The sequence below is a fragment of the Girardinichthys multiradiatus genome, chromosome 20, assembly GCF_021462225.1.
Source record: "Girardinichthys multiradiatus isolate DD_20200921_A chromosome 20, DD_fGirMul_XY1, whole genome shotgun sequence".
Taxonomy (NCBI): Eukaryota; Metazoa; Chordata; class Actinopteri; order Cyprinodontiformes; family Goodeidae; genus Girardinichthys; species Girardinichthys multiradiatus.
The window spans coordinates 263,711-287,958 of record NC_061812.1 but is presented as its reverse complement, the minus strand read 5'-3'; the positions used below and the strand labels follow the sequence as shown (position 1 = coordinate 287,958).

Here is a 24,248-nt window from a genome sequence, read left to right as displayed (position 1 = left end):
ATTCCATCTATATACCATTTAAATTCCTGTCCATTAGCGATTAATCTTCTTTCATTCCACTGTAATATTATCATATATTTCTATCAGCTGGGTTCCTCCTTGCCTCCCATCTGTTTCCAACATTTTATTAATATTTTCCCAAGATCCTTCTTTAAATCCTAAGAACTTTTCTGCTCCTCTGACTATTATTTTAATCTTTTCTGTTTTGTGTTTAGCCTGTTCAGTGCAGTTAATGACATAAGCTATGAATAATATCAGTTTTTCCAGACATTGTAACATTTTCCTCTGATTCTACTTTTCTTTGTTGATAATCTTGAATCCTAATTTGACCTTCATCCCTTGTTCTTTCATTCTGGACATTTTTAACTGCTTCAGCATAGCTTATGTTTTTAATCATTTTAATTTGCTGAATTTCTTTTGCTTTCTTCCTTACCTCACATCCTCTGAATGTAACTCTATGTTTCCCTCCACAATTGCAACATTTTTCCTGCACTTCTTCCCCACAATCTTCAATTCTGTGATCTTCTCCACACTTTGGACATCTTTGTTAACCTTTTCATACAGCTGCTATATGACCATATCTCTGACATTTATAACATCTTAGTGGTGGAGGAATGAAAGGCCTCACAGGAAAACTCAGATATCCTATTTTAACATTTTGTGGCAACACCTTTTCTTCAAAGTCTATTAAAATTGACAGGCTTCCTACTCTTTCTCCATTTACATTTTTAGTCAATCTTTTGAGATTTTTTATCTTTGCACCAACAATGCTTTTTTAAATTTGTCTATATCTTCCTCCAGAGGAATGCCATAAATTACCCCCCAAATAATTTTATCTTTTTATAATCTTCCTCTCTGTCACCGTTTTCTTGCAAATGTTTTCAACTTGTAAAGCCTTTCTTCTTTGTTACACCAGTAAATATATATATTTCCATCTTTCAAGACCTTCACCATTTCAACATCTCCTATCTATCTCCTATCTTTTTTTTTATTTCTCTAGATAGTGAAATAGGACTCAGGTTCTCTTTTTCTTCTTCATTTTTTATCTTTAATATTATTTTACATTCTTCCCTTCCAATTTTCCTCCTAACTTCTCTCTCTTCTTCAGAACTGTTTTCTTCCAGCTCTCTTTTACTCCTTTGGCTGTCTAACATCTTTCCTTCTTCTGCTTTACTTCTTCCTCGTCCTCTCCCTCTACTTACTGGCGTCCATTCATTAAAGTCCATATTGTCCTCCTGTGTGTCCATTCTGAACCATTCACACACCAGTTTAAGCCTTTTACCGCCACTTCCAAAACTGAATAATCTCTCAGTATCTATCTGCTCGATACTGTTAATAAAATTTAATCCCGGCAGCGATTCCGGGCAGTAAAGTGAGGTGATGTCGCGGTTTTTCCAACCTGTCTTTTAACCACGCTATAAAGAAACAGGCCTTTTAATTCCACCACTCCACCCGATACATCTGCTTATGTAACTGAGTAGATGTGGCGCACGACTGTTCTTCTTTCGCTCTGGTTTAAACATTTTGAGCTATTTAACATGGCGCCGGGAAGCAGACACGTCGACACCGGAAGTGGGTCAGCCGCCGCGCCTGCGCAGTGGCTGTGCCAGGTTCCCTGTAAAGATGTCTGAGCAGGCGGGGAGGGAGCGGAGCGGACCACTCGAAACCAGCGCGGAGAAGCCTCAACGGTCTGCTGTTTCACCGCCCAGGGTAAGAGCAGCAGAGCCCGTATGGCTCGTCCGAACACACCGACAGTCGGCGGAAGGTTTCGTATTGCGGATGGACGAGGTTCCGGGGCTGCGGAGCCGAAGGGTCGACATTCTGGAGATGACATGTTGGTAAAGGCGCGTATAGCTGTAGCAGGGGCGTGTCCGCCATCTTTTAAAAGAGATGGATCTTAGCAGCAGCGAGTCGGAACTCAGAGCCCGACAAAACCTTTTATTATCCACCGTCACAGGGGCTGCGGGGTCAGGCCGCCGTGTTAACGGGGAATTGTCACACTTTCAGGCGGTCCGGGTGCTCCGGAGAATTGTTGTAATCACCGCGGTCTCCGAGAAAGGAGCGCGGGCTTCGAGCAGCAGCCGCAGCCTTTTGTTGTCCTCCTCCCCCTCCTCCCTGTTTGCTCTGGCTCACAGCGCGCATGCGTGTAACCATGGCGCTCATTCCTGCGTTTGAGAAGAAAAACAACCGAAAATCTTAAAACCGAAAGCTAGTCGATCTGATCACATCAGCTCTTGGTCGACCAGGTTTTATGTTTAAAGGGAGGATTCTTTCTTTTAGCCCTCCAGACAGACAGTGAATGTTCCAGACACAGGTAGTCCGGATCAGTCCATCAGAGCTATGGTGAAAACAACACACACCTGTCATTTTACCTGTACATTCAGCAGTCCTTAGGCAGACTTCAGGGAGTCAGTGGGAAGAGTATTCTTCTGGTAATAGGAAAGTTGTGAGTTTAATCTATGACCTACCATCTGAAGATCCTGTTAATGACATAGGTCTCAAGCTCCAATTATCCTAACCAAATTCAAATGGCTGAATGATCTTATCAGCGTGTCATTAAGTGTTGTAGAGGCCAGCTAATGACCTTATTTTATTCAGGTGTGTTGAAGCAGAGACATGTTTGGTTACATATAAGTTTCACCTCATTTTTATCTGTTTACAGAGTGTACATATTTGTTGTAACTCTATTTTAGATATATAGGTCCTTCTCAAAATATTAGCATATTGTGATAAAGTTCATTATTTTCTATAATGTCATGATGAAAATTTAACATTCATATATTTTAGATTCATTGCACACTAACTGAAATATTTCAGGTCTTTTATTGTCTTAATATGGATGATTTTGGCATACAGCTCATGAAAACCCTAAATTCATATCTCACAAAATTAGCATATTTCATCCGACCAATAAAAGAAAAGTGTTTTTAATACAAAAAACGTCAACCTTCAAATAATCATGTACAGTTATGCACTCAATACTTGGTCGGGAATCCTTTGGCAGAAAGTGACTGCTTCAATGCGGCGTGGCATGGAGGCAATCAGCCTGTGGCACTGCTGAGGTCTTATGGAGGCCCAGGATGCTTCGATAGCGGCCTTTAGCTCATCCAGAGTGTTGGGTCTTGAGTCTCTCAACGTTCTCTTCACAATATCCCACAGATTCTCTATGGGGTTCAGGTCAGGAGAGTTGGCAGGCCAATTGAGCACAGTGATACCATGGTCAGTAAACCATTTACCAGTGGTTTTGGCACTGTGAGCAGGTGCCAGGTCGTGCTGAAAAATGAAATCTTCATCTCCATAAAGCTTTTCAGCAGATGGAAGCATGAAGTGCTCCAAAATCTCCTGATAGCTAGCTGCATTGACCCTGCCCTTGATAAAACACAGTGGACCAACACCAGCAGCTGACACGGCACCCCAGACCATCACTGACTGTGGGTACTTGACACTGGACTTCTGGCATTTTGGCATTTCCTTCTCCCCAGTCTTCCTCCAGACTCTGGCACCTTGATTTCCGAATGACATGCAGAATTTGCTTTCATCCGAAAAAAAGTACTTTGGACCACTGAGCAACAGTCCAGTGCTGCTTCTCTGTAGCCCAGGTCAGGCGCTTCTGCCGCTGTTTCTGGTTCAAAAGTGGCTTGACCTGGGGAATGCTGCACCTGTAGCCCATTTCCTGCACACGCCTGTGCACGGTGGCTCTGGATGTTTCTACTCCAGACTCAGTCCACTGCTTCCTGCAGGTCCCCCAAGGTCTGGAATCGGCCCTTCTCCACAATCTTCCTCAGGGTCCGGTCACCTCTTCTCGTTGTGCAGCGTTTTCTGCCACACTTTTTCCTTCCCACAGACTTCCCACTGAGGATGCCTTGATACAGCACTCTGGGAACAGCCTATTCGTTCAGAAATGTCTTTCTGTGTCTTACCCTCTTGCTTGAGGGTGTCAATAGTGGCCTTCTGGACAGCAGTCAGGTCGGCAGTCTTACCCATGATTGGGGTTTTGAGTGATGAACCAGGCTGGGAGTTTTAAAGGCCTCAGGAATCTTTTGCAGGTGTTTAGAGTTAACTCGTTGATTCAGATGATTAGGTTCATAGCTCGTTTAGAGACCCTTTTAATGATATGCTAATTTTGTGAGATAGGAATTTAGGGTTTTCATGAGCTGTATGCCAAAATCATCCGTATTAAGACAATAAAAGACCTGAAATATTTCAGTTAGTGTGCAATGAATCTAAAATATATGAATGTTACATTTTCATCATGACATTATGGAAAATAATGAACTTTATCACAATATGCTAATATTTTGAGAAGGACCTGTATGTTGCTGCTTTGGTTGCACTATTTACAGGTTTTTTAAAAACTAATTTCTTTAAATTATCTTCCTAGGTGTCCACCTTTCATTCTGTCTTGCTGTTATGACAATTAGCTTTCCCTCTTGGGGGATGAATAGTCTAATCTCTTATGTTAAGGTGCAGGACACTGTTCCTCGAGGATTGGGTTTTGAGTCCTCTGGGGTAAAAATGTTTGTTTGGGTGAAGCTGAGCACCATGAGGAAATATTCACACTTCCCCTTTCTTCTATAAGTCACCTATGGTGAGAATGAGGCCAGATTTAATGTTTTTAAAAGAGACTTTGATTAGACTTTCCTGGCCAGTACCAATTTCAGGCTTTCTTTGAGAAAACTCAGAAATTGGAAAAAAACTTGCTGCTGGTTCTTTGCTACAGGCAGTAGTTTCAAAGGAAAGCAGGATAAGGAATTACAAGCTCACCTGTACTTCTGCACCAAAGCATCTGTCTCTAACCTTCTATCTGATGTTTTTTTTTTTTTTTTACTAAACTCAACCAAAAGTCTGCTGCTGCTGTTCACCAATCAGAGCTGATCAAGGAAAATTTGGCCGATGGATCATACATCTTTATGATCGTAATATAGTATAATAAAGCTTAATTAAAACAGTGTTATAATAGTTGATGATTAGTCGGCCTGCGCTCAGCCTTTAAACATCAAGTGTTTGACAGCAGCTGAAACTCATCTGAGTGAATATTGCAAACACTAAAAAATGAACAGATGTAAATATATGCAACAACAATAATAACATAACAAAATAATACAATAATGAAATAAATCTTAGCTTGGTATAAATATTGGTCTGTCCATTCCTTGCACAGCAAACGTTTGAAGTGAAACTCTTAGCAGTTGATCGAACACATTTCAAATACCACGTAAATTGTATTAATATTATAACTGCTTTTGTTTTGTGTGTATATTGGTTGCAAATTTCTTTAGTAGGTGTTACCCAAGACCGCCACACAATTACTGTAAGGTATGGCAACAGCAGTGATGAATGCAAAGTAAACAGAGTTTTATGATGCAGCATATATTTTGTTTTTCCCAGAACTTCAACAGAACTTTGGGTTTAATACTTGCGACGGTTTGAACAATTTTGTCTGTCCAATATTTGACCTTTCAGAGCAGGACCTCATCAGTCTGTTGTTCTGAAACCCTGCTTCTTCCTGCCAGGTCCACATGACTGTGACGAGCAGCTGAAATGTCCAGTAACAGCCAGGGATCTATGAAGGGGGAGGCGGCCACCGTGGCTCCTCCTTCTGGGTCTGCCTCCTCTCAGGGACCGCCTCTTTCTCCATCCACCACCTCCAAATCACCTGAGCTTCCAGGTACATCAGCCGGTCTCTCCGTCTCACTTTACCAGTGTCATTTTATCACTTGTCTCCTGTCTTCTTCTGACTTCTCTCACCTGCCTTCTTGTACCACCTGCCTCTGTCTCCCTCTCAAACGTCTCACCTGTATCCCGACAGATGAGTTGGTCCAGGCCGGATGGTCCAAGTGTTGGTCTCGGAGGGAGAACCGGCCGTACTACTTTAACCGATTCACCAATCAGAGCCTGTGGGAGGTGCCTGTGTTGGGTCAGCATGATGTCATTGTGAGTTTTCTGTTTACACCAGTGGTTCACAGACTTTTTTGACTCGTGACCCTGAGCCATTTTGCTATGCCACGGGTACCCTGTCCAGTGTTTTTCCCTAGCATTCTTGTCTTGGTGGGGATTAGTTAATTTAAAAAATATATACAGTACTTGTCAAGCGTTTTAGAACGCCTTTCTCACTACAATTACCGTATTTTCCGCACTATAAGGCGCACTTAAAAACCTTTAATTTTTTCAAAAAATGACAGTGCGCCTTGTAATCCGGAGCGCCTTATATATGGATCAATTGGTTAATTGGTTGATCCATACTGGTTGTACACGGCGCTCTGTCAAAATGTTTCAGTACGACTGGTAAACTACAAAGCCGCACCGCTTGCAGCATTACGGCTACCGTAGTCAGGGGCGTCGCCGAAGTAATAGCGGTAAACACCTGTACTGTGCTTACTCCTAGTCCAACACCACTTGTGTGTGTATAACGTTTGAATGTACTGTTGCAGGAATTGCCTGAACTATATGTGATTAGAAGCTCAGTGTGTGGGGTGTATGTTTCGTGTGTGTATGGAAGATGCTGACATTACTCCTCCGGACAGAGGTGGCGCTGTGTGCTGCCGTAGCTGAGAATCAAGAGTGAAGGAGTGACGTCGGTATTATTGTGTGTGTGGGGTGGGTAGAGACGGCGACCGGAGCAGCGATGTATGAGTCTGTAAGCCCTGTGTTTTTACGTGCTGCAAAGTCATTAAAAAGAACCCCGAATCTCGTCAACAACTCAGTATTTTGATGCTGTTTCTTCATGTTCAACTCAGCAACGTATGAGTGAGGGAGTTAACCCCGAGGAAATTAGTAACTTCGGCCCTGGAGAAAGCGTCTCCCCTGTGTCATCAGACTACGGTCAGGGGACAGAAACAGGAAAGGTTAACAGTACTAACGTTTGATTTAGTGCATCAAACTGTTTCTTTTACGTGTTTATTGAATCTCACGTTTTAACTAACGTTTGATTTCAACTTCAACTTCATAGACTCCAATGCATTCCTAACGTGCGGTTGGCTCTATTCAATAGATTTCTATGTAGAGGAGACCTTACCATGAGAGTGAATGGAGTTATCAGAACGCTGGTTTGTAGTGTATTAATAAAGTTTGACTGACTGACTTTGTTGACATTCTCTTTAGCTCCATCTAGTGGATGCATAACGCAACCCCAGTCAAACGTTTGACTGCAGTAGCTTCTATTCTATGCGCCTTATAATCCGGTGCGCCTTATAGTGCGGAAAATACGGTATTTGAATTGTAGATTCTCATCAAAGGCAACAACACTATCACTGAACCCACATGTAGTCAACAAAAAGTGTGAAATAACTCTAAACATTTTCATATTGTAGATTCTTCCAAACAGCCTCCCTTTGCTCTGATGACTGCTTCGCCCTCTGGGCGTTCTCTCCATGAACTTCATGAGGTGGTCACCTGGAATGGTTTTTCAAGGAGTCCAGATGTTCATTGAGAAACGGCCAGAGGTTAATATTTCAGTCATCACAGCAATGGGCGGCTGCTTTAAGGAATCTAAAATATAAAACATATTTACAGTTCTTTTACCAAGTTTTGTTTGCTACATAACACCGTATGGGTTCACAGCTCACAGCTTTGATGCCTTCAGTGAGAATCTACGTCCAATGGAAACAGTCATAAACATAGGGCTGGGCGATAAAACGATAGAGAGATATATCGTGAAATAACTTTTCAGAGAAAGAACTATGAAACATGGTCGATAGACTTTTCAATAGATGGCGTTCATCCAGGTTTTGACAGACAACACGGATAGCCAGTGATAATAAGAGCTGGACCAAATCATGTGGCTGAAATACAGAGACTCAAAGTTACGTTGACGCAGACAGCACAGTAGCCGCCAGACGTGCTAATGTTTGTGCAGCTGTAGTCTCTTACTTCAGGTAACAGATAGGACTGACATCACTGAAAAAAATGAGAAAAGAAATGTGTGCCTCAAAAGACGGAAAACACAGTGAACGACATCATTGACAAGAAGGGTCTGAGCGGTTTAGTCATGTGGCTATTCCGGCTATTTAAAATCAGACAAAAACAAACAAAGTATCCAACAAAGGTGGGGAGTACCACCAATCTGTTTTACCTCCTGAACCAGTGCCACACTGGAGCAGGTGAGAAATGAGAAAGGTGTTCTAAAACATCCTAGATCTGAATGAATGAAATATTCTCATTGAATTCTTTGTTCTGTATAAAGTTGAATGTGCTGACAACAAAATCACACAAAAATCATCAATGGAAATCAAATTTATGAACCAATGGAGGCCTGGATTTAGAGTCACACACAAAATTAAAGTGGAAAAACTCACTACAGGCTGATCCAACTTAGATGTAATGTCCTTAAAACAAGTCAAAATGAGGCTCAGTATTGTGTGTGACCTCCACGTGTCTTTATGACCTCCCTACAACGCCTGGAGATGCTCCTGATGAGACGGTGGATGGTCTCCTGAGGGATCTCCTCCCAGACCTGGACTAAAGCATCCACCAACTCCTGGACAGTCTGTGGTGCAACGTGACGTTGGTGGATGGAGCGAGACATGATGTCCCAGATGTGCTCATTTGGATTCAGGTCTGGGGAACGTACGGGCCAGTCCATAGCTTCAATGTCTTCATCTTGCAGGAACTGCTGACACACTCCAGCCACATGAGGAATTGCTGCCATCAGAATGAAATTCTGCGCTTTTAAAAACCGCAGATATCCTTACCTGCTTTCCAGGTTTTAGCGGCACGTTTTTCTGTCCGCTGTCAGGAGAGCAAATTCACCTGCGTGCGAGCGCACAACATAAACCTGATTTTGTAATAACAAAAACTAGGAATGTTTTGACTAAGTCTCCAATAAACAGACATTTAAACCTGAAAAATCAGCAACAGAACATTTAAGAAAAATAATATTCAGGCTAACTATATCATTTCTACTTAGTTTTCATCATTTAATGAGACACCTGATTGATGAGCTTTGATAGGTCGGCGGGTAGCAGAGCGTCATGCAGGTGAACAGCAATGACAGTCTAGTCTTTCCCACCTGTAGATGTTTTATTGTGCCTTTTTTGTTCTCTTGGTTGGTAAAAGCTTGGCGTTTTTTGCACCTGGGTTGTAATAATTTTTGGATGTCTGATCCTTTATCTCTTAACTGATGATATTTACCTAATCTCGGAAATAAAATTTTAAATGTTTCCACATCCCCCCCTGCAATGCGCTCACGTACCACTTAGGGGTATGAGTGCCCCCGGTTAGGAATCAAAGGTTTACACCACCAGTCAGTCAACCAACCAGTCAGTCAACCCAGCAACCAGTTAGTCATCCAGTCAACCAACCAGTCAGTCAACCAACCAGTCAGTCAACCAACCAGTCAGTCAACCAACCAGTCAGTCAACCAACCAGTCAGTCAACCCAGCAACCAGTTAGTCATCCAGTCAGCCAACCAGTCAGTCAACCCAGCAACCAGTTAGTCATCCAGTCAACCAACCAGTCAACCCAGCAACCAGTTACTCATCCAGTCAACCAACCAGTCAGTCAACCCAGCAACCAGTTAGTCATCCAGTCAACCAACCAGTCAGTCAACCCAGCAACCAGTTAGTCATCCAGTCAACCAACCAGTCAACCCAGCAACCAGTTAGTCACCCAGTCAACCAACCAGTCAGTCAACCCAGCAACCAGTTAGTCATCCAGTCAACCAACCAGTCAACCCAGCAACCAGTTAGTCATCCAGTCAACCAACCAGTCAGTCAACCCAGCAACCAGTTAGTCATCCAGTCAACCAACCAGTCAACCCAGCAACCAGTTACTCATCCAGTCAACCAACCAGTCAGTCAACCCAGCAACCAGTTAGTCAGCCAGTCAACCAACCAGTCAACCCAGCAACCAGTTACTCATCCAGTCAACCAGCCAGTCAACCCAGCAACCAGTTAGTCATCCAGTCAACCAGCCAGTCAACCCAGCAACCAGTTAGTCATCCAGTCAACCAGCCAGTCAACCCAGCAACCAGTTACTCATCCAGTCAACCAGCCAGTCAACCCAGCAACCAGTTAGTCAGCCAGTCAACCAGCCAGTCAACCAGTCAGTCAACCCAGCAACCAGTTAGTCATCCAGTCAACCAGCCAGTCAACCCAGCAACCAGTTAGTCATCCAGTCAACCAGCCAGTCAACCCAGCAACCAGTTACTCATCCAGTCAACCAGTCAGTCAACCCAGCAACCAGTTAGTCATCCAGTCAACCAGCCAGTCAACCCAGCAACCAGTTAGTCATCCAGTCAACCAGTCAGTCAACCCAGCAACCAGTTAGTCATCCAGTCAACCAACCAGTCAACCCAGCAACCAGTTAGTTATCCAGTCAACCAGTCAGTCAACCCAGCAACCAGTTACTCATCCAGTCAACCAGCCAGTCAACCCAGCAACCAGTTAGTCATCCAGTCAACCAGCCAGTCAACCCAGCAACCAGTTAGTCATCCAGTCAACCAGTCGGTCAACCCAGCAACCAGTTACTCATCCAGTCAACCAGTCAGTCAACCCAGCAACCAGTTAGTCATCCAGTCAACCAACCAGTCAACCCAGCAACCAGTTAGTCATCCAGTCAACCAGCCAGTCAACCCAGCAACCAGTTAGTCATCCAGTCAACCAGCCAGTCAACCCAGCAACCAGTTACTCATCCAGTCAACCAGTCAGTCAACCCAGCAACCAGTTACTCATCCAGTCAACAAGCCAGTCAACCCAGCAACCAGTTACTCATCCAGTCAACCAGTCAGTCAACCCAGCAACCAGTTAGTCATCCAGTCAACCAGCCAGTCAACCCAGCAACCTTGTTAGTCATCCAGTCAACCAGCCAGTCAACCCAGCAACCAGTTAGTCATCCAGTCAACCAACCAGTCAACCCAGCAACCAGTTAGTCATCCAGTCAACCAACCAGTCAACCCAGCAACCAGTTACTCATCCAGTCAACCAGCCAGTCAACCCAGCAACCAGTTACTCATCCAGTCAACCAACCAGTCAACCCAGCAACCAGTTACTCATCCAGTCAACCAGCCAGTCAACCCAGCAACCAGTTAGTCATCCAGTCAACCAACCAGTCAACCCAGCAACCAGTTAGTCATCCAGTCAACCAACCAGTCAACCCAGCAACCAGTTAGTCATCCAGTCAACCAACCAGTCAACCCAGCAACCAGTTACTCATCCAGTCAACCAACCAGTCAACCCAGCAACCAGTTACTCATCCAGTCAACCAGTCAGTCAACCCAGCAACCAGTTACTCATCCAGTCAACCAGCCAGTCAACCCAGCAACCAGTTAGTCATCCAGTCAACCAGCCAGTCAACCCAGCAACCAGTTAGTCATCCAGTCAACCAACCAGTCAACCCAGCAACCAGTTAGTCATCCAGTCAACCAGCCAGTCAACCCAGCAACCAGTTACTCATCCAGTCAACCAGTCAGTCAACCCAGCAACCAGTTACTCATCCAGTCAACCAGTCAGTCAACCCAGCAACCAGTTAGTCATCCAGTCAACCCAGCAACCAGTTAGTCATCCAGTCAACCAGCCAGTCAACCCAGCAACCAGTTAGTCATCCAGTCAACCAGCCAATTAGCTGCAGGAGCTGATGGATGTATCAATCTGTTTGCAGTCTGATCCGCTGGGTCTCAACGCAGCTCCTGCAGAGGGTGGAGATGGTAACCTTGGAAACGGCCAGAGGAAGAGGAGGAGCTCTGAAGAGCAGGGAGCAGGACCTAACAGTTTTAAACGAACCAAGGTTAAAAAGCAGTCATATTTGGTCATGTGATCAGTGTGGCCGATGTGCAGTGGCTGATGGGTAGTGCTGTTTACAGGTGGAACCAACTACGCCCATCTCTCCCAGCACGCCGGGAGTCAAACCATGGAGCTCTGCCCCAGATGAGAAGCAGGTTCCAACAACTACTCCCACAACTCCCAGTCCAGCCCCTGCCCCATACAGACCAGCTGTGTGAGTACTGAGGACCTGCCCTCCTCACCCCCTGCAGAAGGATTCATTGATTACATGTTGATTGTTGTTTCAGGATCTACTGGGATCTTGATGTTCAGACCAATGCTGTGATCAGAGAACGCTCAGCAGCCAATCATCTGCCGTCGCACCCTGAGATCGAGCTGCAGCGCGCGCAGCTGGTCACCAAGCTGAGGCAACACTACCATGAACTGTGCCACCAGAGAGAAGGTAAGAACTCTTTTGAGAACTTATGCTGAACACCCAGCAGCGTCTGATCTCGTGGAGAACTGATCATATGGTCTGTGGGTCCGACTCAGGTATCGATCCACCCCGGGAGTCCTTCAATCGATGGCTGCTGGAGAGGAAAGTGATCGATAAAGGTCTTGACCCATTATTGCCGAGCGAATGTGAGCCCGCTGTCTCTCCGTCAATGTTCCGGGAAGTCATGAACGACATTCCCATAAGGTATGCCAGGCTCAGCATTGAAAGGGAACCAGAGTACTGATCCATCTTAAGGGTTAAGTTTGGGATCAGATGTCGGTTAGTTAACCTGGACTCTGGGTTTTCAGATGAAGTGCTCTTCATCATTCAGTAGATAACGAGGAGATATCTGAAAGATCCAGAGGTATCTAACGTTGCTATGCCTTCAAAACTCTCAGAACATTTTAATGTTTAATTTAGCTTCAGTTTAGAGCGGGGAATATAACCGACGTCCAGCTGATGTTCAGAATTATTGTCTGTCGAAGGTGGACCACCTGATTGATCCGGTATTGATTACATGTTGCTTTATGTTGGTCAGGTTGTCCCGTATCAAGTACAAGGAGGAGGCTCGGAAGCTCCTGTTTAAATACGCTGAGGCTGCCAAGAGGATGATAGACTCCAGGTGAGCCACAGTTGACCAATCACAGGGATGAATGTCACTGAGGTCCGCTGCCAGTGGGTGTGGCTAACGTTGCCCTTTGACCTATGTAGAAATGCAAGCCCAGAGAGCAGGAAGGTGGTGAAGTGGAACGCTGAGGACACCATGAACTGGCTGCGCAGGGATCACTCCGCCAGCAAAGAAGACTATATGGTAACACTTTAGCATGTTTGTGTCATGTGACTTTCCTGACTGCTTCATTAGTGGAAAAGGTCCCATCACTAACCAATCAGGAGCTGAGCTCAGCTGGAGGCCTCCTTGTGTCTTCATGTTTGATAGAAACAGAAAAGTTTCCACAGATGACCTAAACTTCATAACAATTCAACGTTGTGAAAGGTGAGAACCATCAGGCCCCGTCCCCTGACTGGTTCAGAATGTTGGTTCTATGAAACCATCAGCAACCTGTTGGAGAGGAGGAGCTCTGATTTACCTGCTGTGTTAAATGCTGCTGATGTTAGGAAGAGACGGGCATTCTCACCTGTCATCTGTCACCTCTTACCTTATCTGCCATGTATCTGCAGGACCGCCTAGAACACCTGAGGCAGCAGTGTGGGCCTCATGTCACTGCTGTCGCCAAAGACTCTGTGGAAGGAATCTGCTCCAAGATCTACCAGCTTTCAGCCGAGTACAGCCGTCGCCTAAGACAGACACACCTGAGCCTGCTGCAGGACCCCTCCACAGGTATACTCACACACCTGCAGTGCTGTGTATTATCCTGTCACTGCTGATCACCTGTGTACCTGTTGTTGTTGTTTTACAGAGACGTGTGCGTCGCCACCTCAGTCGCGGCTTGTCTACTGTTACCCAGTTCGCCTTGCGATCCCCACACCCGCCCTGCCCCGGGTGGAGCTGCACTTTGAGAACGATGTGGCGTGTCTTCGCTTCAAAGGAGAGATGGTCAAAGTCAACAGAGGACACTTCAGCAAGCTGGTCAGTTCTGTAATTTGAATGCTACCAGGAACAGACCTCAGCAGTATTCCCATACTCTGCTGTTCTTGGTGATTCGTGTTATTCGTGCCGTGTGTGCTCTAGCGGTAAAATACAACTCACTACCAGGTTCTGATCAGTTGACAGCTTGGGTCCTCTCTCTACCTGAGTATCTGAGGTCTAATGATACGATTACACAATCTATCATCAACCTTTGGGCCAAGGTGGTCTGTTACCACATTGAGATGGTACTCTCAATGTGGTATGTGCGACGTGATGGACCACAAACGTCCGGTGATTTGTTCTGTTTAGCAGACTTGGACTCCCCCAGTTACAATAGTTTACAGAGCTTTTTTCTACAGAAGCCAGACTACTTCGCTTCCTCCATTCAAATATTCTGTTTAGTTTATTGTATCAATGCAAAAATAAAATACTTTTTTTGACGTACAAAAACTCACAATTTGTGCCCCGTGTCAGATGTTTGGACACCGCTGCTTTCAGGTGTTGGAAAGGAGGGTCTGACTGGTTGTCAAAACTCTGATTCAGGAGGACAAGATCTTTAATCTCCTGGACTTTTGAATGGGTCCTGTTAGCTTGTGGATCTGGAAACAACCCTGGAAGTATTTTGTGTGGGTCTCTGCAGGAAAACGGGATACTTTTTAAGGGTTATCCTGTCCTCATAGAACTAGAGAAAGCTCTGTACAAACTTATGTGTTGGTCTCTGCAAGGGCTGCCCCTTGTCCTTAATCCTCTTTGTGGGGTTCATGAACAGGATATCAAGGGTGTTTGGAAACCTCAGTGTCTCATCTTGAGGGGTTTGAGTAGAGTCTCTGCTCCTCAACGTCAAAGAAGTCAGTTGAGGTGCTTCGTCTAATAGAGATGTCTCCTGGACTCCTCTTTATGAAGGTATCCCATTTGGGAGATGACCCAGAACATGACGACAGGACCTTTTATCCCTTCTGGTCCAGGAAGACATTTAGATGCCCAAATTGAATTGGAGAATGTTGCAGGGGAGAGGGATGTCTGGGGTCACTCCTGGACCCCCAAGATGACAGGAGGATTGATTACTGTGGTAATCTGATTGCATTCCAGCTGATTGAAGTCCGTCTCCACCCTACTCTGTCTCTACCTGTCCTCACCTGGCTCACCTCTCCCACCTGTCTGTTGCAGGAGCTGTTGTACAGGTACAGCTGCATTGATGACCCTCGGTTTGAGAAGTTCCTTGCCAGAGTTTGGTGCCTCCTAAAGAGATACCAGGTCAGCTGACCCTTTGTTTGCCGGTGCGGTTTCAGTATCTGTGTCTTCAGTGATGACTTGGTTGACCAGGTGTATGTGTCTCCAGGCGATGTTTGGCAGTGGCGCTAATGAAGGGTTCGGTCTACAGGGAGCGCTGCCGGTGACTGTGTTCGAGGCGTTAAATCGACAGTTTGGAGTCACCTTCGAGTGTTTTGCCTCGCCGCTTAACTGCTACTTTAAACAGTTCTGCTCGGCCTTCCCCGACATTGATGGCTTCTTCGGATCCAGAGGGTGAGACTGTATCTGGGCTCAGGTTATGGGGTCAGGTGATGGGGCAAGGCTCACTAAGAGTCAAGGGGTGTTTTCACACCTTAGTCTTTAGGCTCTTTTGTTATTAGACACAGTTTTTTTGTTTTTGGTCCCTAAGGAAATACCTGACATGTTTCAGTGGAAAACTTCCATCTTCATCGGAGTTGCATTAGATGGTATGTGACATGTCAAAATCAGCTGTTGTTCCCTGAGCCTGTTAATATGATGACAGGCTGACAGCGCCCCCTGCTGCTGGCTTATCGCTGGAGGATGTCATTTCAGGTAAGGGAAAGCTGAAAGGCCCCTTCGTTCCAGTTCTGGTAACAGATGAGGAAGAAAGGAAAGGAGAAGAAAAATTCATCCACATTAAAAAAGTAGAACAGAGAAGACAGGTAAACAGTAAAAAGAAAACCAGGGACAACAGAAAGCAAAAGGACATCACCGAGTGCATTCACTAGACTCAAAAACAACAAATACGCAGACCATTCCTACTCAGACAACTCCTGGTGCACCCGAAAGACCAGGTGGACTAAGACTACAAATGCAATGTAACATGAGTCTCATACCGCCATCTCACCAAGGAGTGACATGGTATCCTGCAACAAAACGTACATAGGAGGAACAGGATGGACCTTCGCCACAAGGATAAAAGAAAATCAAAAAGAATGTGAAAAAGAAACGGGACGGCGACCAACATGGTCAGGAAAATAAACATCTTAAAAACTTACGATCAGCGATGGACAGCTGCAGATGGGAAAACTATAGGTTACTTGTGTCACCCCGGTTCTCACAGTACTCCAATGTCTCACTATGGTATAGACCCCTTGCAGTATTCCTCAGAAGCACCTGTCTTAATACGCCAATCCTGATTGGCTGGTGATCTTGATGCATGCATCACCTTTCCTATAAGTAGCGTCCGCCACAATGCAGTGCCATTCGAATTAAGCACCTCTTGTCGCTCATCCCAGCAAGAAGGGTTGTCTGGTGAGACATCTCACTCATGCTACTTTAAGAACCAGAGTTACGCAAGTAACCTATAGTTCTCATTCATAGCATTCGTTTTGATGTCTCACTATGGGATATAGAGACTCCTGTTTGCCAGACAGCTTATCTCCTGCAACCAGGGTTAGGGTTGGGTTAGGGTTAGGGTTAGGGTTAACCCTAACCCACTGAGCCGTGCGCTCCTTGTTCCAGTAGGGACCCAGAACTCAAAACAGCTGAGGCCACACTTGGAACAGCAACGTCCAACTCATAAAACCGTGCAAAAGCCAGTTGTGAGGACCAGCTCGCTGCTGCACATATGTCCTGAATGGACACCCCTTTAAAGGGGGCCCAGGACGCAGCCATGCCACGGAGCCCCCAGGAGCTGATAAATCTCCGCCAACCAGTGCATCGCTGGCCGGTGTTGAGCTATCAAGATCAGCATGTGGCGGTGTTCCCTCACTCTGACTAGAATGGGTGCAATCAGAGGCAGGGGGAGGGCAAACGCAGGGCCAGGACTGCGCAAGCTCATCCATGCCTAGTTGGTTGCCCTGATCGCGCATTGAGAAGAGCAGCAGACACCAAGCATTCTCGGCGGCGGTCAAGACAGCTCCATCGTTGCCCATCCGAAGCGGAACTACAGCTGTTCCACTATGGCTGGATGCAGAGTTTACTCCCCATATAACGGAGCACCCCTAGACAGCATACCTGCTCCGTGGTTCAGAGCTCCTGGAACATTGTTAGCTCGGAGCAACAGGAGCTGCTCCATGTGATCAGTCTATGTGCAACCGACGGGAACACAGTCCCCCCTGATTGTTGATATAAGCCACCGCAGGGGTGTTGTCGGTCCTCACAAGGACGTGCTGACCGCTGAGGAACAGGAGAAAGCGCTACATCGTGAGGAACACTGCAAAGGGCTCCAGATAATTTATGTGGGACTCCTGGAGGCTATGGCACCAGATACCTCTTACACATACCGTCCCTCGTGAATTCCTACCCATCCAGTTAGGCTCACGTCCGTCATGACCACCTTCTGTGATACGATGGGACCCAGCGGAACCCCCTACGCCAGAAAACCTAGGCAGAGCCATGGGTGCAGCGCCCCATCACACTCGGCTCTGACCCTCGCCCTCTGTGCGCCATCACACACAAGGTGTAGCTTGAGCACGGCCACCCAGCGCTGAAACTCCCTCGTGCAAGCAGCCGAGGGGAACAACTAGGATGGCAGAAACCATCAATCCCAACAACCAAAGGCACAGCCTGAAAGGGACCGAATTGAGCTGGCCTGCTGTCTTAGTGGGGATATTGCTGCTTCTGTCCAGCGCATAAACACCCTTGGGCTCAGAGACAGGCCAAAGGGGAGCACTGTGTATTCGTAGCAGACGCCCTGAAAAGCAAATTTCAGATATTGCTTGTGCAGTGGGTACACCGGAATATGGAAATACCCGTTCTTCAGGTCGACCGAGGTGAATCAATTGCCCAGGCAAGCCAAACACAAAAGGGATGCGTGTGAGTGCATCCTGAATTTGTATTTTCTGAAATAACCGTTCAGAGCCCTGAGATCCAGGATCGGTCAAATCCCTCCCCCCGTCCATTTAGGGATCTGAAAATACCTGGAATAGAAGCTGCTGTTTTTCTGCTCCTTGGGAACAGGGCTGACATCTCCTTTTCTCAGCAGCGTGGAGATTTCCTGCAGCACACAGATTCTCCCTGAGCTTGAGTGCACAGTATGCCCGAGAAACGAGGGGGAATGGCGGCGAACCGAAGCCTGTATACCTGTTATTGTTCGCCTAAACGCAGGCTGACACCGTGACAGAAACCTCCATTCTCAAATGTTGACTCCTGGAGGCCCCCGGTGGTAGAGCAGAGGCGTCATCAACGGGACGGCACTACGCATGCCCGGGGAGATTGAGCTGTTATGGAGTCGGTCACAGTTTGCTGCCTGGGAGTGGGTGCCCCATCCCAAAGCAGGGTTGATAGACCCATTTATTCACTCTTTTTAATGTTGTTCTCTGCGCCCTCGACCTTAGATCTTAGATGGGTCAGAGTAACATGTTGTATATTTATTCTGAACGTGTGTGTGTGGTTATGTGACCTGTTGGTGGGACAGAACCAGTTGTCCCCGCAGTCGAAGCCTTTCCGGGTTAACCCTGTCTTCCTCCCTGGCCGGACGGGGCGGCTGGAGAAGGCTAGGGGATCTTGAAAGGAGGGGACCGTGGCAAAACCCGGTTGTAGCTCTGCCTTAGGGTCACCTGAAGAGGAGGCTCGGTCTTCCTGAGTAGGCAGAATCGGAGTGCCTCGTCCTCTTTCTTCCGAGCCTCGCACCCCTGTTGCATAGAGGCTAAAGCGGAACTGAAGATGCCTTCCGGCACAATCAGCATGTCCAGAATGTCCTCCATCTCCCGGTCTGACAAGTGGGTCAGGTTTAGCCACCTTGCTCTTTCCTGCAACACCATCATCCTCATTGATCTCCCAGTGGGCTGGACTGTGCAGCACTGGACACGGATGCAGATATCTGTGACCGCGGTGATCTCATCCCACACGTCAGGGTCTGGCTTAGGCGTCCATGTCCTCGCACAGCTCTGCTCGGTATGCGGAAAGCATGAAGGGCGCATTGAGCCCGAGACATGTCGAGCACACCTGGTATGGGTCCTTCCTCGAAATTTTGTTCCCGCAGAGGCGAGCCTACGAGCCAATGCCTCCTCTGTTGTGAGGGGAAATCGAACAGAGGTGACTGGTGTCTCAGTGGATATTAGATGCTAATACTGGAATGGCGAAAGTTGCTCCAGACTATGGTGAAGGTTGCAGTGGTGCTTCTGAGGAATCCTGCAGTGGGCGTATCCCATAGTGAGACATCGAAACGAATGATATGAATGAGAACCACATTATGAATTGGGAGGGGGCGAAGGTCATCTGCATGTAAAACAACAGCGTTGGATCATGGAGGCGGTGGAGATTTGAAAGCGAGTCCACACAGTTAAGAACCGGGACGAGGGGGCCTGCCAGCTTTCATTCACCTGGAATGACATCCTTCAATGAGCAGCAGGGGGCGCTGTCAGCCGGTCCATTATATTACAGGCTGACAGCCTCAAGGAACAACAGCTGATTTTCTAGTGACAGTTTTAGTTTCCATTGAAACATGTCAGGTACCAAAGAATTGTGTATCTAACAACAAAGGAAACTTAAAGACTATTTTGTCTACAGTCACCATGAACTTTATTGGAATGTCTTCACACCTGTTCCAGTGTTTCTGTGAATGTCAGCAGATTTCCCATGGTGCTGATGTTCTGTAACCAGTCCTAATAACTGGTGTGTTTCAGGCCCTTCCTGTCCTTCAGTCCAGTGAGCGGCTCATTTGAAGCCAATCCCCCGTTCTGTGAGGAGCTGATGGACGCCATGGTGACCCACATTGAGGTGCAAACCAGTTCATACTATCCTGTTCCTTTCTGGGTTTTAATGGTGTGTCAGATTATACTTGTCTGCTCTGGACCGTGGCGTCCTGACCCGTTTTCTTTCTCTGTCAGGAACTGTTGGATCAGTCTTCCGAGCCTCTATCCTTTATCGTCTTCGTTCCTGAGTGGCGTGACCCGGTGACTCCAGCTCTGACCCGGATGGAGGCTAGTCGATTTTTGCGACACCAGCTGAACATACCGGCCTATGAACACGAGTACCGCTCTGGGAGTCAGCACATCTGCAAGCGGTACCGGTTCTACAGTTGTACCACAGCAATACTGTGTTCTGGTTCTGTTCTAAACTGACAGATCCAGGTTGTCTTTGTGGAGCCAGTTGTTGAGCTCTTCACAGACGATTAACACATGAAGTATACAGTTGAGTTCGAAATTATTCATACCCCTGGCAGATATTTATTTTAAAGTATTATTTTATTTTACCGACGTGTTTCTTCTAACTGGAAAGTATTTTAAGGTTTAGAGGGCCCAGTCCAAGTCCTGACCTAAATCTGATAGACAATCTGTGGAGGAAGCTAAAGATTAGGGTGATGGTAAGGGATTTGGAGTTCATCATCAAAGATAAATCATCAGAACCCCAGAGAAGGTGCGAAAAGTATACATCTTTTAAATGTAATAAATGCTGATAGTCCTTTCACATTGTTTTATCTTTATGAGATGCTCATGTCTCATTTCTATCAGCAACAAACTTGTTGGTTGAATGAAAATAATTAGAAATCTGCCGGGCGTGTGAATACTCTTGGACTAAACTGTATGTTCTCGCTGCAGGATTTAGTTTGTGATTTTTCATAATGTATGCACTGACCCGTTGTAAACGATTCTGTTTTCAGGGATGAGATGTACTACCGGGCCGTTCATGGTACTGCCATGCTCTTCCTCCAGAATGACGCAGGATTTGTGAAGTGGGCTCCGACACCAGAACGTCTGGCTGAGCTGACAACGGCGTACCGCCCGTCTCTGTCCCGCACTTCCTCGCTGCCCTCCCCTGGCCCTGCCCAATCGGCTGCTGGAGACAGAGACTCCACCCCTAAGGCCTCTGATAGGACACCGAGTGGGATGATGTCACCTGGCGGCCATGACAACAATAACAACAACAATGGCAGCAGCAGCAGCAGCAGTAGCAGCAGCCCTCAGGACAAGCTCACTGCTATGTAGAGGGGCGTGGTCACTGCAGACCACGCCCCTCTACGTAATGTAAATCTGTGTTTATGAACGTCACTTGGTCCTCTCAAATTGTCCCTCACCAGCACCTGTAGCACATCCTCACCTCTTAACGATAATCTACCACCACCATCGGGGGCAGCGGAGCCTCATTTAAACTTCACTACGTCTTTTTAGTTAGTTGGCTGCTCTGATTGGTTGAAGATCACCTGAAGCTGAGTGATGTCAGCGAGTATAGATAATAGGAAGCACTTGATGAACTGCTTCAGAGGTCCAGCAATAAAAGCCCACCTGTGAGGAGTCCCCTGATTTGTCCCTTCTTCCCTGAGGCTGGTGATTGGTTCTCATGGCAGCTGTCATTTCTGGGACTTCTTTATTTGAGTCTTATCTCCTCTTCAGGAAGGAGAAGGTAGAATCCAAGCTGGATTGTGATTGGTGAGCAGGAGCAGAGGGGGACATCAGTCTAAAATGTAACGAGTCATTTGGGTTTCTCCTGCCTGTCATCAGAATCCCTAACCATACCGTTCTTATAATCAGAACTATTGGGTCTTCCGGTCCCAACCCTCTTGACCATTAGATGGATTCTGACATTTACTCTCAGTTTACAAAAATCCAAACTTTCTGTGGTGTTTTCAGTCTTTAAGAGCTTCAGTCCGACCCAGATATTTTCAGATCAGTTTAGTCCCATTTGTTCCAGTTGAATCAAGTACACTCTTCTCTAATCTAGTTCAGTCCAGTTCAGATTATCTGATTTAGTCTGTGTTTTATTTCTTTGATCCAGTGGAATCTGGTTCAAAACCAGTCTGATCTAGTTTAATTTGGTTAGACCAGATCGGATCTGGTACATGTTTGTTAGATCCAGTCCAGTCTCGCCTAATTGGAACCAGTCAGATCCAGTCTGAATGGGTTAGGGTTCTGTAGGGATGGGTTATTTTGGGTTGATCAGGTCTCGTCTGGGTTGATCTGGATGGGAACCAGTTTGATTTGTTTGAAGCCAGTTTGTCTGGCTGTTGTTTCCATCTTTAATAGGCATCTTCAGTGCTCTCTGATTGGCTGGTGGTGGACCTATCAGGCGCCTGTCTGTGTGTAGATACTGTACAGCTGGACTGATGTGAGGTTTGTTGATGTTTGTTTTGCTGTTGAACAGTTTTTATTTGGTCTAATTTAACCTTTTTAAAGAGATGAAATGTGTTTGTGTGTTTTCATTCTCACAGTTTGTTTTAACCAAACCAAAGTGTAATATGATGTATATGAGTGTGTACAGTAGAGCTGTGTATGACTGACAGCAGGGATCCTCTGACTCTGTGCATGAAATCGCTGGACTCTGAACGTTTGATACTTGGAGGTGGCAGAAGTTCAGACCTCGACTTGGAGTCTGCTCCACCGTCCTTTCAGCTTCATTGTAAATTCAGTTTGTCCTTCATACTGCCTGCAGATAACCTGCAGCTTCTCTCCTAGTAAAAATATATCCAGCCAGAACAAATCAGTCACCTGGTCCTTCTGTACACACACACCTCAGTCACATGATCACAGCCTGACGGTAGGGTCAGCTTTACTTCTTGACGGACCTGAATATCAGGAAACGAGAACCAAAGCAATGAGACTTTATTTGCTGTGATCTCATTGATCTTGGCGTGGTGTCCCTTAGTGATGGCAGCAGCTGGACAGGGTGACCACTGCTTCATCTGCAGTAAGGAGGTAGCTAAAGCAGTCTGTGGTGGAGAAGGAGCTGGAGCTCTGGATTTACTGCTCCATTCCAACTCTCCCAGATGGACTTCAGGAAGCATCCTGACTGAACAAACAACTCTGGATCCAAGCAGCTGACGTGGGGTGCCTGGGCTCTGCCTCGGAGATCAAGTGAGGAGCTCTGTCATCCCTGGGGTCAGAGGGCAGCTGCTGATCAGGATGATTCTGTACCACTCTGGAGGTTTTCTAGGCCTGTTCTCCCAGTGGGAGGACACCGAGAACTGTCAGAAGGGATTATAACCTGATCAAAATCTTTAAAATGGTGAAAAGTTCCCAGTTCTTCAAGCTGCTGTATCAGAAAAAGTTACTTTTAAAAAGACACAAAACATTAAAGCTCTGGCTGTTCATCAGTTTATTCAACATTTCAGACCAAGAACCTAAAAAATAAGTGTCAAAGAAAAGGAGTTGGTGGTGAATAGTCCAGCAAGGCTCGATGCAAGTAGGTTGCTCCATGTGGTGAAGATGGCTTCCTGAAGGCTTTCCACAACCTGGAGCCTCCCTCGCTGCGCGTCACCAAACATTTTCACTGGCATTTAGATGAGGGGAACGTTATTCTCTTGGAAGAAGTCCTTCATCAGATGGATGCTGGAAACTGTTGCCTTGTTCTGCTGAAAGATGGTCACCACCACATTGATCCTCAACTGAGCAACCTGAAGCTCTATTGTTCCATTAAAGTAATAGAACAGATCTCCACTAGGATCTCCTTGATGAGATGGAAACATTGGAAGCCATCAGAGCTATCTAGATGTTTGTTTTTTTACTCGTCAGAGAATATAACGTTTTTTCCCAGCTTTCACTCACGTTTGGTGCTCCAGGTGGAAGGAGATGTGCTGCAAAGATGTTTTTTATTTGTCTATTCCTTGTTTGATGGTTACTGGGGTGGAGTTAGCAGCATTTAGGGCCTTCATCTGAGTCAAGGGCTTAACGTTTGTCTTTATGGATCTACCGGGTCAGCACAGGAGGAACTGAAGAGAGGGACATGGGTTTCCTCCTGGACCTGTGACCTTCGCTACAATGGATGGATGGATGTTAAAAACAGGTCACAGAAACAAGTCTGATCCAAGTTTTCCATCCAGAGGACTACAAATTGAGTTAAAACTGATGAGACCTGACTGAACATCCATAATTAAGTTAATACACACTAAGATGATCTATAATGTAAATAACACATGAATGTGTTAATGAGAAGAGCTTTCTGCCATCCACAGGTGGAGGTAAAGTTTTTAACTCCACCCCATTCTGAACAGGTGCTGCTGCTGTAAACATTTCAAGTCTCCTTCATATCTTCTGCTAAACTCTGTGTGATGCAGTTCTTCTACAGGTCCTTCTCAAAATATTAGCATATTGTGATAAAGTTCATTATTTTCCATAATGTCATGATGAAAATGTAACATTCATATATTTTAGATTCATTGCACACTAACTGAAATATTTCAGGTCTTTTATTGTCTTAATATGGATGATTTTGGCAAACAGCTCATGAAAACCCAAAATTCCTATCTGACAAAATTAGCATATCATTAAAAGGGTCTCTAAACGAGCTATGAACCTAATCATCTGAATCAACGAGT

The 24,248-nt window shown here is 46.0% G+C and overlaps 1 protein-coding gene across 3 annotated transcripts; it reads left to right on the top strand.

Moving 5' to 3' along the window:
* The first annotated feature begins 1,133 nt into the window (after window positions 1-1,133).
* On the top strand, window positions 1,134-22,414 carry pcif1 (phosphorylated CTD interacting factor 1). 3 transcript variants are annotated; one of them, XM_047347394.1, is made up of 16 exons: window positions 1,134-1,710; window positions 5,514-5,668; window positions 5,810-5,934; window positions 11,596-11,721; window positions 11,798-11,931; window positions 12,005-12,159; window positions 12,249-12,396; window positions 12,731-12,814; window positions 12,904-13,003; window positions 13,372-13,531; window positions 13,611-13,780; window positions 14,948-15,034; window positions 15,120-15,304; window positions 19,624-19,717; window positions 19,828-20,003; window positions 20,601-22,414. In XM_047347394.1, the coding sequence occupies exons 2-16, from the start codon at window positions 5,542-5,544 to the stop codon at window positions 20,923-20,925; spliced, it is 2,196 nt and encodes a 731-aa protein (XP_047203350.1). In that variant the 5' UTR covers window positions 1,134-1,710; window positions 5,514-5,541; the 3' UTR covers window positions 20,926-22,414. The 3 variants fall into 3 exon arrangements, with proteins under 3 accessions (XP_047203350.1, XP_047203351.1, XP_047203349.1); XM_047347395.1 differs by having other exon boundaries at window positions 1,134-1,844; XM_047347393.1 differs by having other exon boundaries at window positions 1,134-2,343.
* The last annotated feature ends 1,834 nt before the right edge of the window (window positions 22,415-24,248 follow it).